The sequence below is a fragment of the Manacus candei genome, unplaced genomic scaffold (genome assembly GCF_025592945.1).
Source record: "Manacus candei isolate 608988 ecotype Guabito, Panama unplaced genomic scaffold, ASM2559294v1 h1tg000002l, whole genome shotgun sequence".
NCBI classification, from domain to species: Eukaryota; Metazoa; Chordata; class Aves; order Passeriformes; family Pipridae; genus Manacus; species Manacus candei.
The window spans coordinates 860,892-878,860 of record NW_026138050.1 but is presented as its reverse complement, the minus strand read 5'-3'; the positions used below and the strand labels follow the sequence as shown (position 1 = coordinate 878,860).

Genomic DNA, 17,969 nt, shown 5'->3' with positions numbered 1-17,969 from the left:
GCAGTCGGTGCATCAGCCCAGATCCTGACATCTCCATCCCTCTTCCCAGTGCCATGCGAAAATCCCTGTGGATCATGGTTGTTTTTACTGTGTCTCTCTGGAGCTGACAGTGGGAAAACCACTGAAGTCTGAGGAGCTGAAGACATTTGTTGTGCTCTAAGAACCCCAGAAAGCTTTTAACCAAAGCTGGGGATTAAATCCAAAGAGCACAAATTTTAGCTCAGCTTCTCTCTCTGTGTGCTCTAAGTGATTAAAAGCTGTAAAGTGCTGTCAGAAATTGAGGACTTCCCCTCCTGGAGCCCTTATTTCCCCTTATTTTATGATTACCACGCTTCACTGCCTCTGTTTGATGTCGTGAGTCTGATTTATTTTTTTTTAATGTGGAATGGAAAGTCGTGGGCAGCTCGGGCTTTGGAGTGTTTCAGTCCCTCGTTGGGGCACAGCCCAGGGCAGTGCCTCTGACCCCAGGGGTTTGCCCACTGTAGGTGGATCAACACAAAGCTTCTTTAAAAAAAAAAAAAAATCTTTTTTTCTGGTGTTTTTTGTTTTCTTCAGTTTTGCTAATCTGAATTCCAAGCTGTTTCCTGAGTCTGTTGTTAGTTGGGAAGTGGAGACGTTATCCAAATGAGAATATCCACAGGTTGGAAGGGAGCAGCTACACACTGAGATATGCTCGAAATAATCTTTGAGCTTCGTGATACTGGAACCATCTGCCAGAGCTCGGCTCCGTCAGCTCCCTGGGGAGGGTTGAACTCCTCCCTGGCTTTGATTTTTAGATGAATCTTACTTGAACCTTCTTCTGTCTCTGTTAACTCTCCATCTGTCTCCCTTTCTTGACATGCTGTATCTGAGACTGTTCCTGGTGCTTCCAGACCTCTCCCTGGCCTAACGAGGGGGACGAAGGCTTCCCTTCAGTGGGAATGTGTGTTCTGGGGAGGGATGAACTCGGGGGAGGCAGCAGAGGTGACTTCACTGAATTATTCATTTTGTGAAGGACTCAGGGAAAACTGATTATCCCCTTCTTCAGAACATCAGGGGAAGGAGTGCATGCAATGAAATTAGAGCACCTAATGGAGATCAGATGGAAGGCAGGGCTGCTCTGTGGGCTGCCAGGCAGGGTTCACTCCTGCAGGAGGCAGTTTCTCACAGTGGCTGAGCCCTGGGGAGGGCTGGATACCTTCCTGCAGCTCAGGACGTTCCGTGTGGGAGAGGAGGCTGATCCCAGCTCGGGTGGCAGGCTGGGAGTAGGGGCAGGAGGGGATTTATCACCCCGGGCCAGCCCTGCTCCATGTGCCAGGGATGCTGTGGGTCTGTGCTCTCCCTGTGGGCTGGTGCTGAGAGCTTCCACAGGGGCTGGAGGCAGCTTGGGGGCTCTCCTGGGTTTTTCTGGGCTGTGTGGAGATGTGGGGCTTTGGGTGGCCCAATGCCATGGCTTTTCTTCCAGTGTCTGTGAGCCTTTGCAGTCATTTAGGTTGGATATTGGGAAAAGGTTCTTCCCTCAGAGGGTGGTTGGCACTGACCAGGCTCCCCAGGACAGTGGGCACAGCCCCAAGGCTGCCAGAGCTCAGGGGGTGCTTGGACAGCTCTCAGGAACATGGTGGGATTCCTGGGGAGTCCTGTGCCCATCCAGGGGTTAGACTCGATCCCTGTGGGTCCCTTCCAGCTCAGGATATTCTATGATCTGTTTTCTTTGCATAAGTGGATCTGTACAGCACAGCCATGGTATGGGCAAGGACAGCTTTCCCTCTCTCGTGTGTTTGTAGCGTCCCAAATACCTGATCCAGAGCCAGGTCAAAGTAGGCTGGAGAAATAGTGCTCAAAATACCACAAAAGACCTGCTCTGAGCAGGACTGGCCACTGTGTCAAGGCCAGGTTGGACAGGGCTCTGAGCAACCTGGGCTAGTGGAAGATGTCCATGGCAGAGTTGGAATGAGATGAGCTTTGAGGTCCTTTCCTACCCAGAGCATTCCAGGATTCTCTGATGCTGTGTGTCCTGGCAGTAGCAGCACAGGCAGGGGCTGCTGCTGTGCTGCTCTCCAGGGCAGGCTCAGCAGTCTCAGGGGTCTGCAAATGAAATGCTGACCTGAGCCTTTCCTGGGCTTTGATATTCCCAGGAATGCTTATGCTTGTGTTGGGCTGGCTCTCTGGGTAGCCTGATGCCAGTATAAGGAGCTTAAAGCTTTGATAAAGGGCTTTCCTTGGGCAGAAGCAACTGGCCTGGGAAGGATTTTGTATTCTAAGAGCAAATCTTTGGGCATTGTTGTGTCTTTGGGCAAAGTGCCCGACTGTCTGAGGGGAGAAGGAGCCTGTGAGGTGAGAGGTGGCAGAGAAACACTTTGGAGTTTGTTTACATGTTGGGAAGAGGAGAAAGGGGAATGTTCTGCAGCAGGAAGGTGCCCGTGTGGGCTCTGGGCAGCAGCGGCCGCGCTGCCCGTGGGAGCAGCAGCTGCTCGGCTGCCTCTGGCTGCTGCAGGAACAGGCAGCATCCTTCCAGAACATGCAGGCAGCCAACTGCTGCCAGCCCCAACTGCTGCCAGATAGAGCTGTAATTCTGCAGCCTGTCCCCTTGTGTTCAGGGGAACGGGCTGCTCTGGCCATTGGCAGCCCGGAGCTGGTGGATGCTCTGCTGAGCTGCCCCACTCGCCCTCACTGCCTTGGCAGGTCCCTTCCCCGGGGTGTCCCATCCCCAGGAAGTCCCTTCCCATGCTGGAGGTACAGCCAGACATTTGCTTTGCAGACTTCAAACTCCTGGAACACATTTTGATGAGGTTTTTCTGATTGGCATGTTCTGGGATCAGTTTAGGAAATTGCTTTATGTTTTTCTGGAGGGTTTCTGAGCAGTGGTTTAAGCCAAGAAGCCTTTCAGCATGTATGTGTGTGTGTATATATTTTTTAAGCAATACTGTGTTAGCATTTTCTAGCATTTTCTCTCTTTTCAACCTCCACAATAAGATTATTTCCTGGGGTTTGAAAATGCCCTGTTGTTATTGTGATTTCTTAGCCCTCAAACCCAACCTTCCAGAAGACCTTTCTTCCCAGGACTATGTCAGGATCCCAGGGAATGGATGTGTGTGATTTGGCCCTGATACTTTGGTGCAAATCTCTTCAGATGTGACACTCTGTGCTGGGGCTGGTATGAAGAACGTGTGTTCCAGCAAGTCTCATAAGGCTGTGGAGAGTTGCTGAGCTGGGGGTCTCTGCCTCTTGGGTTCCATAGGGCTTGGATCCTGTCCCAGGACAGAGATGACTCCTGAGACTCCTGCAGTGGAGCTGGCTCTGAAGGATAATTTAGGACCAGGAAACACTCTTGCATTATGCAGTAGGGAACGGGAAAGGTTAATCTTTCCTTCTTGTTGTATACAAATGACTTGGGATGTTTGTAGCTCACCAGTGGGATTTGATAACTTTATTATCCAAATAATAAGATTTACAAATTAACTGTCTAATTAGCAACCTGGGAAAGCTGCTGCTCGTGCTGGGGTTTCTAAACTGACAAAGACATGGGCTTAAACTGCTGAAGTGTGATGACAGCAGGAGGGTACAGCAGTGGAAAGATCTCTCAGAACTCCTCACATCCGTTGGGTGGGATGCACGTCTGGGAGCTGAGACGGGTTTAGTGACATGAGACCCCGTACCTGACTCATTCTATTGGCCCTCTTTTTGTTTTTTTGCATGGATGGAGCATTCACCTAAGCATGTGTGAAGTGTTCCAATGGATCTTTCCAAGGCTTGTGGAGCTTCCTTTGAAGCACTGGATGCAAAGCCCAGCCTGGTGCCCTCAGCAGAGAGCTCCAGTTTGTGCTGGATGCAGGGAAGTGTTCTGCTCCACTGTCCTCCAGTGGATTCTCTTTAGTCTATATTATCCTTACAATCTATATGAGAATCCTGGAATGCTTTGAGTTGGAAGGGACTTTGAAGACCATCCAGTTTCACCCCCTGCCATGGGCAGGGACACCTCCCACTAGCCCAGGTTACTCCAAGCCCCCTCCAACCTGGCCTTGGACACTTCCAGGGATGGTCTTTAAGGTCCCTTCCAACCTAAACCATTCCATGATAAATTCAGCCTAGTAGCAGTCTTGTTTCTCTTGCTGAGCTGGAATTACCCCTGCTCTGCTGGGAGGCTCCTGCTGCAGCCCAGGCTCTGGCAGCAGAGCACCCTCCCGACGGCGCCGAGCTCCGGCGTGTCACAGAGTTACTGAGTTTATACACACACTTCAGGAGAAAACCTTGCTAATATGGTTCTAATTCCTTCCTTCCTGCTTCCCAGATGCTTCTGTCTCCATATACCAATGACAGAGATGGTGAGCAATGCTTTCAAGAAGATGTTTGTTTGTTTGCCTCAGAAAAGCAAGTGAGAGGTCCTGCGAGGAGAGAGCTCTTGGCAGATGTTCTGCCTTTAAAACCTTCTGGGTTTGGTTTTTTTCACAATGAAAAATGTGGAAAGGGAAAGGAATTTACAGCTGGATGTAGCAGAGCACAAAGAGGGGATTGTGAGGTTCATGGCCCATGTCATGGGCCACCTTTTCCTTGTTTCTTAGGAAATGTCCCGTAGTGCTGCAACTGTTCTTGTTCATGGCTCAGTTTGGTTCCTGAGCTCTGTCTCCAAACCTCTATGCCTGCTCCTCATCTTCCAAAGAGCCTTTTATTTAGTGTAACAATGGCTCTTGGGAAAAGGATGTGGCAGATGAGACCCCTGAGGCAGAGCAGAGTGTGGTGCCCAGGCTTCCCCTCAGAATCAGTGCTTGTTCCCTTTGCTCCATTCCTGCCTGGGCTCCCTTTGGGCATGGTGGTGCTCCTGCGAGCTGGGGTCCATCCCTAGGGATGGGGCACAGTGTGGATGTGGTGCAGAGTGTGGGTGCACCCAGGCAGGAGCTGGCACTCAGGAGGATGTGACGTGGGGTGTGAGGTGGTGCCTGTTCCCCAGACCTGGCACATCCCAGCTCCTCAAAGCAGTGCTGCCACCTCCAGCTGCAGGGTGGGGTGGGCTGAGACCCTCGAAAAAGATCTGGGCCATCAGCTGAAGTTCCCTGCAGTGCCAAACGGCTCTTCAAGGTCTGTTACTGAAGGTGATGTGCTTATTTGTCACTTAGGGAAAACATTAGCTTTGAAGTATGGTGCTTTGACTGCAAAAACTGCAGAAATAGTGCTGGCAGCTTTGCCTTGGCATGTGCTGGAAGGGTTTGGTAGTTTAGGGGATGGGGACTCTGGATACTTCTGCTTGGAAGTCTGGGTAGTGGCGTGTCGGGATTGATTTCCCTGTGCTGTTCCCAGAAGGGCGACTGTCGTCGACGTGCGTGAGGGGAGGAAGACTTGCGTGTCTTCTGGTCTGGCAAACGGAGGCTGGGGAGATGCTGAAGAAAAGCAGAGCTGTGGGAGGAAAATTGCCCACCTGTTCCCTCAGTACAATCTTCCATTTTTGGACACATGCACTTTTCAGCTCAGATACCCGCGAACGCCAGATTCTCCCTCTTTTTATTCCCGGCGGTGACCTCAGCGTGTGCCACGAGTGACAATGAGCTCAGAGGAACAGAAGGGTTCCCAGCCCTCCTCTGACATTTGCTCAACACTTTGTTCTACTGACTTTTACTAATAGCCTGGTCTGGTCAGTGATGTTCAGTAAGGGTTGAAACTCTGCCACGGCTTAAAAAACCTGCTCAGGCCACGGGGCCTCTGCTCACAAATCAGATGTAGCTGCATTTTATTCTGTTAACTCTCTGTTCCCCAGGTGCTGATCCTGTAACATGCTCCTCACCCCGTCCCTGTCTTCTCTTTCCAGTTTGCTGCTTCGTCGTGCACAAACGGTGCCATGAGTTCGTCACCTTCTCCTGCCCTGGCGCTGACAAAGGCCCTGCCTCTGATGTAAGTACAGCTCTGATGCCCCGGCTGGGGGCACAGCATGGTGCTCAAGGGCTCACTGTGGTTCACAGCCCTTTGGAGAAGACGTTCCTCCTTGCTTGAGGGCACTTCTGTGCCATTATTTCACAGGCATCTCTGATTCATGGAGTAGTTTAGGTTGGAACCTCTAAGATCGAGTCCAACTGTTCCCTCAGCAGTGCCAAGGCCACCACTAACCCATGTCCCCAAATGCCACATCAGCACAGCTTTTAAATCTCTCCAGGGACAGTGATTCCTTAGTTATGGGGACTCTCATGTTTCTGGGACTTAAAACACTTAAGCCACCCAATAACTGGCTCTCAGCAGAGCAGGGAGGATGTGTGGGGATGCAGAGAGTTCCCTTTGGGGCTGACCCCACAGCCTTGCCCCAGTGTCCTTTCATCTCTTGCATCAGAAAACCACACAAATGCCTGCCATCTAAGTCCCCACCCTTATTTCCACAAGGATTTTCTCTCCCAGTGGATCTTTCGGGGTGAGTGGGAGCCGGGGCAGCAGAGCTGGGCTCTGCCAGCACCATTCAGGTCCGTCTGGCAGGTTTTGTGCTTTACCGTGGAAACTGGCTAATTTGGGGAACTGCTGGGAGAAAAGAGCTCGAATTGGGGAAACGACAGAGCACCACAACTCTCACCCTTAAAAATAGAAGTGGTGGGAGCAGGAGGTGTAACAGGCTGCGGAAGGTGGAGGCTAAACACATGTTGTCGGTCGCCCTCCCAAATCGAGGCTTTGTGCCATGGTGGGCAGAGATGGGGGCCTGCAGGGGTGAGGCTCCTGGGGCCATCAGCAGTGGGTGGGCTTGTCCTGGGCCCGGGTGAGGTCGAACCCTCTGCCTGAGCCGTGGCAGCCTCTGCTCACGCAGCCCCCGGAGCAGCTGCGGCACCCACGGCCCTTCCTGCGCCGGGACAGCACACCAGGAGGTGACAGTGGCACTGCTGGCACCCACAGGACAAAAGCCCCTGAGGACAAGGAGGGACTACCAGTGGAGGTGTGGGCAGGAGCTGCTGCCTGCTTGGAGTGAGGCCAAGGGCGAGGCTTGGCTGGAACACAAGCCCTGCTCTTCCATCCCTGGGTGCCCGGGCACAGCCAGGGTCCATACAGGAGGGCACTGGGGTGGGTGTGTGTGCATACCCAGTGTGCCTGCACGGTGTTTGTCCCAGAGCCCTGGCCCAGAGCAGGTCACTTGAGGGGATGGAGCTGCAGGAGAGGGAAGTGATGGCCTTAGACTGCTCAACTTCCCGCCTCTGCTATTTTTCTGGGAAGTTTTGCTCCCTGCCTCTGCTGCTGCCCCTCTGCAGTGGGTGCCCGCTGAAATAGGGCAAGGACAGCTGGAGAAGGCATGGAGAAATGAAGGGAGAGTGGTGGAGAGGGATCCCTTCCCTGAGGGTTGAGCCTGGCCACCCAGGCAGCACAGGGGTCTGTGTCCTCTGGGCAGTGCCAGTGTTGGGCTGTGGGTGCCACTGGTGTGTGCTGGGCTCCCTCCAGGGAGCCCTCAGTGCTGGAGGTTTACAGACCCTTGCTGTGACATGATGTGACACTGTGAAGTTCCCTCTGGCCATGTGGCTGCAGCTCTGACACTCACACTTTCTCTCTGTTCCCTGTCATGTAAAACACACCAAGGCAGCAGCAGCAAGACCCACGGGTCCATCTCACACCCTGCCAGCCTGCCTGGGGCTGTGGGGGGGTGGCACCTCTGCAAAATATCTGCTCTGGTCGGTGCTTGGATATTTGTGCGTGCTGAGATGGAATCTTGCTGCTAAGGCTGCTTTAGGTGCAGTGTGATGGAGAAGGAGCTGGAGCCTGAGCAGAGCCCTGGCTCCCACCCCAGCTGTGGGCACCCAGGGGGTGACAGCAGCGGGTGAGGGGGGCACCAGCCCCGCAGCTGTGAGGGGCCCTGGGAGCAGCTGGGTGGGTGCCCAGGGCACTCTGGTGCCAAGAGAGATGGAAAGGCTGAAAGCACTTAGCCCTGCTGAAGGAAGATGAGGTTTGGCAGTGGAGAGCAGGGCTGGGATCCAGCTGCCACCTCTGGAGCAGCACTGGCAACTGGCACTGCCCGGCACTGCCTGGGCAGCTGGAGAGCAGTGTGAGCCCACGGGACGGGCAGTGTGAGCCCACAGAACAGGCAGTGTGAGCCCACGGGACGGGCAGTGTGAGCCCACAGGACAGGTAGCAGGACAGGGGACACTCCTCCCGTCCCTGTGGAGCTGTGGCTGATGGGGGACACGATGCTTTGCTGTCCCTCCCCAGCAGCCCTGCCCAGGCTGAGCACACAAGGAGCAGGAGGAGCCCTCGGGCAGCTGGTCCCAGCTGGTCTCTCCAGCAGCTCTGGATGACTGTGGGCAGCCTCTGCCTGGGAAGGGAAAGGTCTAATTTAAATCCAAGTTGTCACATTTTAAGAGGCCCCACAATACCAGGGCAGGTGTAAAGGCCCTTGGTCACGTTCCCTGTTGCTTGCTGTTATCCCTGGATGAGCATTGCCACCATGGCACAGCCCTCAGACAGGTAACAGCTGCCCAGTGCTGTTAGTGAATCTCTTATTACATCATTTCTGAAAATGAAGAGGGACGCAGGTGCTTGGGACTAAAGCAGGGAGAAAATGGTGCTTTCATAGCTTTTTTTTTTTTTTACTATTTTAGCAAAGCCCCCCAGAACCCCTCTGGTCTGTGCCCTTGCCCCTCTGTCACTGGGGGATGAATGCAGGACAAAATTCCTTCCTCCTGCACAGTCAGTCATGCTCGTACAGCAATATCGTTATATTTATAATATATAATATTTATAATTACATAATCATATAATCCTTAAGGAGCTTTGAATCAGGAGAGGGAGAACCAGAGCACACAGCAATGCCCTGTCAGCTTTAGAATGAGCCAGGGACTGGAGCTTTGCTTTGAACTGATGGAAAGCTGGACTTTCCCCGTGCCCTGTGGTTGCTGAGAGCCGTGGTGTGAATCCAGAGACACCTGTGCTGGTGTCAGATCTGGTGCCATCAGGCCGTGCTGGTTACAGTGATGTGTTTTTTCAGTTGGTGCCTCAAGCTGGTAACTTTTCCCCAGATATGAGTCTCCAGAGAATCCAGCAGAAATAAGGAGCTTAATTTATTGCATGTGTTAAACCTCGCAGTGGGTTCGTCCTCACGGTGGGCCCCGTGGTTGTGCTGAGCTGGAGAGGGAAGGGAGCCGTGCAGTGAACTGGCATCCAGGGCTCAGCAGTGCAGGGCTGGGGCTCCTGCTGCCAGCTGCCTGCTGGTTTGCAGCCCAGAGTTGCTCTTTCCTCTGGCCTGGTCCTGGAGCCCAGGGAAAAAAATATGTTAAAAAAATATCTTCTAACTTTGCTCCTTGATCTCTGTGTCTTCATAGTTACTGGAGAATCAAGGAGAAAACCTTTTGTCCCTGTACAGTGCTTATCCTCTATCTGAACATTTAAACACCTGTGTAATTCTAATTACTGAAATAAAACTCCTCAGTCTGAAGTTCAGGATGTGCTGAAGTGCTGTGGGGGATGCAGGCTGGTGCATGCAGAGATGACCTGGGGTGGGCTGGTGTTTCACACTTGGGGAGCAGAGCAGAATCCCTGGAGACCACTGAAATGTCAGAGTTTGTCTAGTGTTGGCTGAACAGGCTTTGGGTTGTTTCTTTTTGATCTGGTTGTGTTTGAACCTCCTTGAAGAGAGCGGGAGCGTGGTTGTGTGTTTAACCTTGCCAAGCCTGCTGAGTAGGAGCCTTGCATCTAGGAGAGAGGACTAATTACACATGATAGGGCCTCTAAGTAGAAAAAGATGTAAGATTAATTGCCTCTTGCAGCAGAGGATGGGGCTGTAGCTGCAGATGTTGGTGCTGCAGACATCAGGCTGCATTCATGCTACACTGGCCAGGGCAGGACTTCTGTTCCGTGTGAAGGTGCTGCCAGGCTGTGGTCTCTCCCCAGCATTCCCCAAGTGAGAACTGGTGAGGTGCTTCAGAGGGGCTGGCAGCCCAAAGCCCTGCCTCCTCTGTCCAGTTCTGCTGTTCCTCATTCCCAGCTCTGGCACTCCTGTGTCTCCTCTTGGCAGGAGGCAGAGCTGCCATGACCACTCTGACCCACAGCCAGGTCTCCAGGAGCTGAAGTCAGGCATGTGTAATGTATTCCAGTTGGCAAACCTAATTATAGCCAGAGCTATTAGTAGAATGCATAATTATTTAAATTGTAGACAAAATAATCATTAAAATGACCTTCTTTGCATGATCCTGTTAAAGGTCATCTAATCAGGATGCATTAATGAATATCAGAGTTGCTCTCTGAAGGTAACAGGCCAGTGTAGCTACATTTCAGTTTTGCTTGTAGTTTGTCCCCTTTTGCAGCATGGGGAGAGGATTTCAGGAGGAATTTCTTCATGGAAAACATTCCATGATGTGCCCATCGAGTCAGGACCTTCCTGGTGACTCCAAGCACCCTCTTGCCCCTGCACTGCCTCAGAGCACAGGATCTGATCCCTCCTCACATCTCACATTCCTCTGGGCTTCACTGTCCAGTGCTCTGGCAAATCTTCACAACCTTTCTGCAACTTTCTGCTTGCTTTTGTGCTGCTAATTAACTTCTCCAGCTCTCGTGCTGTGCCATCTGCCCCTCGAGGGCGGGCACCTGCTCGCTGCTCCAGCAGCCAGTGACAGTTCCCATGGGATGAAGATGTATCTGCCTTGCTCCCTCCCAGCACCTTCTGGTGCTTCCCTGGCTCTGCCACAGCCCGACTCTTTCTCCTGCCAGCCTGCACACGGCTTCAGCCCTGGCATTGGAAAGCTCTTCTCGTGTTGTCTCGGCGTGTTTGTGCCTGGTTACTCCAGGTCGGACACAGCTGCTGGTTAAAGGAGAGGTTGGAGCAGATGGCTGGGTCTGTGCCCTCCCTGTGGCTCCAGAGTACCAGGGCTGGGTCTGAGGTGGGTTTGGGCCCTCATCAGGATGGTGATGAGGTGGGTGGTGCAGCCTGTGCTCGAGGTGGCACCAGCTGGGGATGCTGCAGGCAGGAGGTGTTTCAGGGATCTCTTTGCTGTTCCAGCACCCAGAGGCTGCAGGGAAAGTGCTGTGGGAGCCCCACTCTCATGGAGGTGTAATAAAATGACTCTCGAGGCATGTACAAGATACCAGACATGTCTAAAGGATGTTGAGATGCAAGTGCTGCTCTGGGAGAGAAGCTGAGTTTGGCTTTTTGGGTTTTTTTGCTGCTTGGCAAGAGAAAGCGTTTTATTCAGTGTTGTCAGCAGCAAGAGGAGAACAACTGTCGTCCATATCCCACTGCAGTTGTCTGACGAGAGGATGAGATCTTTTGTCAATAAAAATGTATTTACTTGCTGGAAGCTGTCAGGGGCAGGTTCTGTTTGACATGGAAGCAGCCCCCGCCGTGGTGCCTGTGCCCACAGCCGTGTCCGTGCTGCTCTGCTGGCTCTTCCCCAGGAGCTGCCTCCATCCTGCTGCCAGGACCCTGCTGCCTGCACAGCCGTGCCCCCAGGCCCTGTGCTCTGTGAGCTTCTCTGTGGCTGGAATGCTGTAAAATACAGAAAAATAGTTCTGGTGTCACTTACTGGCGCAGCAGCGTCCAACTGCCTCTGAGCTGTGGCACACTGAGGCAGCTTCCGAGGAGATGTGGTGGTAGAAAAGATGCTCCAGAATCCTGGAGTCACAGACTGGTTTGGGTTGGAAGGGACCATCTAGTTTCATCCCTCTGCCATGGGCAAGGACACCTGACAGAGCCCCAAATCTTTGCTGTCTTACCTTGAATATGACCTGTGTTTTCCTCCTGCCTGTAACCTCCTTTCCATGGAGTCTCTGGTTTATTGTGACTCTTCTCATTGAAACAAAGACCCAGCACTCTTGTGCCCTTGTTCCTGAACTTCCTTGCTTGTTTTTTTGCTGGGACTTGAGCTATTTCTCACCAAAGGTGTTTTTCCAGCCCTGTGCAGGCAGGTGGGGGGATGCAGGAGGTGCATCCCCAGGGCAGCAGCCCCCAGACAGGATGGGCCAGTGCTGCTGGAGCCCGGGCTCCCTGTCTCTGGTGGGTGCCATTGTCTCTGTTACATCTTCCCCTACCTCATCTTGGCATCCCAGAGAACAGCTGGCACAGTGGCAGGATGCCACCTGGAACCCTCACATTCACATCCCTGACCTCTTGTAATCCAGTCTTTCCCTGGAAGGGATGACAGGCCACCTTTGCCTGCTGTGATCCCCCCTGCATGCCGGGGGGATTTTCCACATGGGAGTCATGGGAAACAAGTGTGAGGTTTTGGGTTTATGTCCCCTGCCCAGGCTTATTGAGCACATGCTGTAAGCTCTGGCTGTGTTGTATTTGCTAGTATGCTGCTTAAATTGCTATGAAATTCACTTTTAAATGGTCTCTTCATGGGAACTGTGTTAATTCTTCTTTGGGAGAGATAATTTAGAGCTTTCTCTGCAATGAGATGGGGAAAGCAGCCACCTGTGATCTTGTTGCAAAGCTGTGTTCTGTCAAATCCAGCAAATGTCAGTACAGAGGATTCAAACAAGCCATCAGTGTGGGTCTGGCTGCCCCTTCCCAGGGCTCCACTGAAGGAGAAGTGGAGGCCTGGGAGGTTATTTCATAGAATCATAGATAGCTTTGGGTTGGATGGGACCCTAAAGGTCATTCAGTTCCACTGCCCTGCCAGGGTCAGGGACACCTTCCACTAGCCCAGGTTGCCCCAAACCTCGTCCAACCTGGCCAGGGATGGGCTCTGCCACCTCTGCAGGGTTGATGCCTGCAGGGCACCAGGTCAAAGCCAGCAGCATCTCCTCTCCTTCCCTGGCTCCTGTCCTGGCTCCTGCCCCAGGCTCAGACCCCTCTGAGGCAGCACTGGCTGGGAAGGGCAGAGTCTTGCCGTGCACTGACATTCTCCAAATGGCATTTTCCAGCTCTGCTCCAAAGAAAGCTGTTCCTGCCCTGTTCTTCAGGCCGGCTCTGTGCTGCTGGGGGAGGAGAAGTGCTTTTTCTTTTCTTGGCAAACTTCTTTTTAACCATTCTTGTTTTAAGTCTCAGCATCTGCATGCGCAGTGTTCTCGTCATCCTTGTCTCGGTGGTACAAAAATAGTCTCTTTGTACAGCCTTGGTCAAAAATGATATCCAGAATTGCCAGTTTCTGGCACTTTCTAAGGCACTGGTCAAGGTGACACGGGCCCTACACATCCCAGCAGCCAGAAAACTGGCTCTGCCTCCCTGTTCCTGACTGCTCCATCACCCTCACACCCCTTGGGCTCTGCCCCTCTGCGGGTGGGTCTCTGCAGAACAGCCCCTTGGGCATGTGGGAGCAGAAGGTGAAGCCTGAAGTGTTCCCATGAGGGATTTAGCCCCTCCCATAGGGCTGTGGTGCTGGGTTTGGGGAGCTCAGTATGCTTCAACACACACTTTGCTTTCCCAGCTCTGCCTTCTTTAACTCCGGGTTCCAGTGGGAATTTCACATCCTTCGCATGAAGTGGGAATTGTCTCCTTTTGCATAAAGCTTGTGTTTTTTATGAATGACTAAAGCTTTCATTTGCCTAAACAGGAATATATGTTTCTAGAAGGGAACACAGAAGCTGGAGTGCCTGGGGGCGATTCCTCCCCGTGTCACACGCTGGCACAGGGCTCCTGCTCGCCCTGCCTGTGTCCCCCTTGCCCTGCCTGTGTCCCCCTCGCCCTGCCTATGTCCCCCTCGCCCTGCCCCGTGTCCCCCTCGCCCTGCCTGTGTCCCCCTCGCCCTGCCTGTGTCCCCCTCGCCCTGCCCCATGTCCCCCTCGCCCTGCCTGTGTCCCCCTCGCCCTGCCCCGTGTCCCCCTCGCCCTGTCCTGCTGCCACAGAGGGTCAGCAGTGGTGGCTGATGCCCAGGGGGCTCTGCAGGACCGGTCAGACAGAGGCCCCCTTTCTCCTGGGACAGTGGCAAGGGAATCATAGGATCCCAGCATGGTTTGGGTTGGAAGGAACCTTACAGACCATCCTGCAGGGTCGAGCCCAGGCTGCCTGCCCCAAGCTTTTCGGGGGGAACTCCTCGCCCACCTGCTGTTCTAGCCTAAAATCCAGGTTTAAGTTTTCTCTGCTCTCTTATGTTTCTGAGGATTGCAAAAGGCTTTCAAACCTATAGTGTCACTTAAAGAACTGTCTCTTTGGGATGTCCAAAAGGCAGGTTGATCATGACCCTTCTTCCCCTTGGCTTTCCTGTGCCACAGCTGGCACAGGAGCGAGCTACCAGGCAGAGCTACACTGGGCTCTGTGTCTAGAAGTGGTTTGCTTTGGGTACCAGGTGAGTTATTTCCAGTTTCAGTACAAATTTGCTGAAGCCTGTACCTGATTCCTGGCACTTCACAGATCAAGTTAGAGGAAGCTCCGTTAGTTTTGCTCCTGGCTGGTGTCGTGGGGTTATCTGTGGTGCTGAGTAACAAAGCAGGATGTTGGTGATTAATGCAGCTGGAAGCTTCAATGCAACAGTGCTGGGAAATTAATTTCAGGGGGAAGGAGTGTATTGGCAGTGATGTTATAGCTCGCTTCTGATTCCACTCTTTATTTATTTACTCTGCTCTCAGTGCCCTGAAAAGGTGTCTTTGCTAATGCCTGGGCAGCTTTCCAGGCCATTAAAAAGCTGCTCAGCTCAAATGACAGAGCGGGAGCTGTGCCTTATCCCTAACCCTTAAACAATTAACCTGAGATGAAATCAAGCTGCTCCATGCTGGAATCTTCCCCCTGGTCTGTGTGTGCTGCTCCCAGAGGTGTGGAGCCCCAGAGCCCTCCTCTGCACAGCCCAGCTGCTCCAGGCTCTCCTGGCCTTCCAGAATTGTCTTTTCATGCTAGGAAGATACCAAGAGATACCAAATCCTTACTATACCTCAGTGCTTCATCCTCTCTCCTGGCTGAGAAGTTGTTTCTTTTGGAGATTATTTCACTGGCACAGGTTACCCAGAGCAGCTGTGGCTGCCCCATCCCTGGAAGTGTCCAAGGCCAGGTTGGACGGGGCTTGGAGCAACCTGGGCCAGTGGGAGGTGTCCCTGCCCATGGCAGGGGGTGGGATGAGATGATCTTCAATGTCCTTTCAGGATTCTATGATTTGAGTTCGTTTGGCTTTAACTCCTGCTGCCTTTGCTGGAGCCCCAGCAGCCCTGTTTGCCTGGTGGCTGCACAAGGAATAAAGGGATAAACTGGGCTCTTCTGGGTCTGCACACTCTGCTGCAGAAAAATCTTCCCTTGCTTTTAAGAAAGCTCAAAATATTAAAGTATCCCCCAAGCAGCTTGAATCCCCAGCTTGAATGCTGGGGAGGGCTGGCACTGGAGCACAGAGATGTTTCCTGGGCAGGCTTAATATAAATGGAATCATGGATGGTTTGTCCTGCTCTGCATGGAAGTTGGGCAGTGTCCAGCCCTTCTGTTGGTTTGTACCTACCAATTTCACCTGGTGTTTTCCAAGCTAAGACCGAGTTATTGAAAAAGAATAAATCCCCAGACAAGCCAATGCATTGCTTTTTCATTGTTATGGCAACATATGTAAAGAGGAATAAAGCTGGATCCTGGTGATTACTGGAAAAGGTCCCCACCAGTCGGGGGCAGTTGACTGAAGTCCATTAGCAGCACCTCCAGAGCCAGCTGGCACAGGAGTGGGCAGAGCGGGGGTGCCTTGCCAATATTTGATGCAAGTTTATAATCTTTATCCTTTGTTTCCCTCCCAGGATCCCCGGAGCAAGCACAAATTCAAAATCCACACGTACTCCAGCCCCACCTTCTGCGACCACTGCGGGTCGTTGCTGTACGGGCTCATCCACCAGGGCATGAAATGTGACAGTAAGTGATGGCACCGGGGGCTCTGGCTGCAGCAATGGGGGGCTCTGGCTGCAGCAATGGGGGGCTCTGGCACCCCGTGGGAGGCTGTGGCACCCCAAGGTCCTGGGCAGGGGCTCCTGACCCACCTGAGTTATAGCCAAGAGCCCGTTCCCTCTGACCGTGGTGCAGAGTGTACTGTGGGGCTGCTGGGGGCACGAGGGGCATGAGTGGGCACCTTCTCACCTGGTGTGGGGCATCCTCCCGTGGCTGCAGGGAGAGGGAAGGTGTTGGGCTGGGGGGGAGCCTGCCTGCATCCCACTGCAGCAGCATCCCCCCCTACATCCCCTCGGGAAGCACCCCCCGCAGCATCCGTGCAGCATTCCTGCTCCCCACATCCTGCCCTGCGTGCCCCCACGTTCCCCCTGCAGCGTCCCTGTAGGATCCCCCTGCACATCCCCTCAGCTCCCGCTGGCTCCGAGTGACACCGTGTGGCCGTGCCATGTGCTGCCGCTCCCGGCGCTGCCAGTGGAGAGGAGAAAACGGGGGATTGGAAACAGAGGGAGAGGATGGAATCAGTAATTTTCCAAGTTAATCCTGTACGTTCCATTTAAAGGGACTGGGACGTGCAGTGTGTGCTGGCAGCGGCAGCAGGAGCAGCAAACTCGGCTGGTCCTTGCTCAGGAATAGAGAGGCTTGGCCGTTGTGGGAGCAGGGTTTTCCTTGGGAATCTTACCAAGGGGAAATGGATTGCTTTGAAATATAAATATTTATATCTGCTTATGTTACATATATCAAATTTTATACCTGTGCATCTGTATACAGATACACAGGTAATTTTTAATGCCCCTTCTTGGGCTCCTGGTGAATCCAGCGTTGTACCCTGGGTGTGATGGAAGAAAAGTTTAATGAGTCAGCAAAACTCAAGCGATCAGAGAACGGGCTCAAAGCCCTGGGGTCTCTTAGGCAGGACCCAGAGCTGCTGCCATGGCTTCCCGTGTCCAGGCAGGGCTCTGCGAAGTCTCCGGCTGTGTTTGAAGATCCCTTCGCTGCATATTTATCCCAGAATCCCTCACAACATCCCATTAGGAGGAGAACGGGTGCTCCCTGTCCCTCCCAGTGCCCTGTGGGCTGTGGCAGCGGGTGCTGAGCGTGCCCTCTGTCCCCAGCCTGCATGATGAACGTGTGTCCCTCTGTCCCCAGCCTGCATGATGAACGTGTGTCCCCTCTGTCCCCAGCCTGCATGATGAACGTGTGTCCCTCTGTCCCCAGCCTGCATGATGAACGTGCACAAGCGCTGCGTGATGAACGTGCCCAGCCTGTGCGGGACGGACCACACGGAGCGCCGGGGGCGGATATACATCCGGGCAGACATCGACAAGGACGTGCTCACCGTCGTAGGTATGTGTGACTGGCAGTGTGTGACACTGTGTGACACTGTGTGACTGGCAGTGTGTGACAGTGTGTGACACTGTGTGACAGCACACCCACAGCCTGACGGCCCTGCAGGGCTGGGCAGCGCCGTGCCCGGCGTCAGCACCCAGGAGCAGATGCCTGGCAGGGCAGGACAAGGCTTTGAGCCTCTCTGGGCACCCTCCTGCCCTCTGGCAAAGCCTGGCTGGGGCTCCAGGGGTTCTGTATCAACGGCAGTTACAGATTTTTCGAACTGCTTTTTAAATGCTGTAAAATTTCAGCGTTTGCAGGACCCCAGGAAGGGGGAGCAGAGAGGATCCAACCAGCCATAATGGGCAGGAGCCATCCCACAGCATCCACCTGCAGGGATGTGCCCAGTGGTGGGAGATGGGGCTGGAGGAGCCTGCAGGGAGCCAGGCAGTGCCGGGCTCAGCAGAGGCTCCTTCCCTGCCTGGAGTGTCCCAGGGACCTGGTGGCCATCCATGGGGAAACACCCTGTTCCTAGTGCCAGTTTTCTCTGTCCTGAAACTTCTCTGTTCCTGGTTTGTGGCAGGAGACAGGACTATCCTGTCTTTAAGGACTTTTGCCACCCAGATTTTGAGTTCCCAAAAGATATTGCTTCCCCCATGACCTTTGAGCACCCCCCCAAACATTAAGCCATGTCCTTGTGAAGCCTCCTGTCCCCAGCACAAGGAGATCAGAGCAGAGCTGTGGCTCTGTTAGGTGCTGGTCACGGGTGTGTCGTGGAGCGGGGGCTGGAGGCAGGGATTGCTCCCTGTGGGCACGGCACTGTCAGTCCCTCGGGGCTTGTCTGCCGGGGCTGAGCCGGTGCTGTGTGGGAGGGAGGTCGTGCCCACGCTGGTGCCCAGGCAGCTCCGGGTGTGGGAGGGAGGTCGTGCCCACGCTGGTG

General features: G+C 53.6%; 1 protein-coding gene across 2 annotated transcripts in view; it reads left to right on the top strand.

The window, feature by feature from the left end:
* PRKCB (protein kinase C beta) overlaps positions 1-17,969 on the top strand; it is a 97,804-nt gene that overhangs the window by 36,387 nt on the left and 43,448 nt on the right. For both annotated transcript variants that reach the window (XM_051800788.1, XM_051800696.1), the window contains exons 3-5: positions 5,777-5,859; positions 15,559-15,670; positions 16,919-17,047. In XM_051800788.1, the coding sequence (XP_051656748.1) occupies positions 5,777-5,859; positions 15,559-15,670; positions 16,919-17,047 (324 nt within the window). The remainder of the gene's footprint in view (positions 1-5,776; positions 5,860-15,558; positions 15,671-16,918; positions 17,048-17,969) is intronic.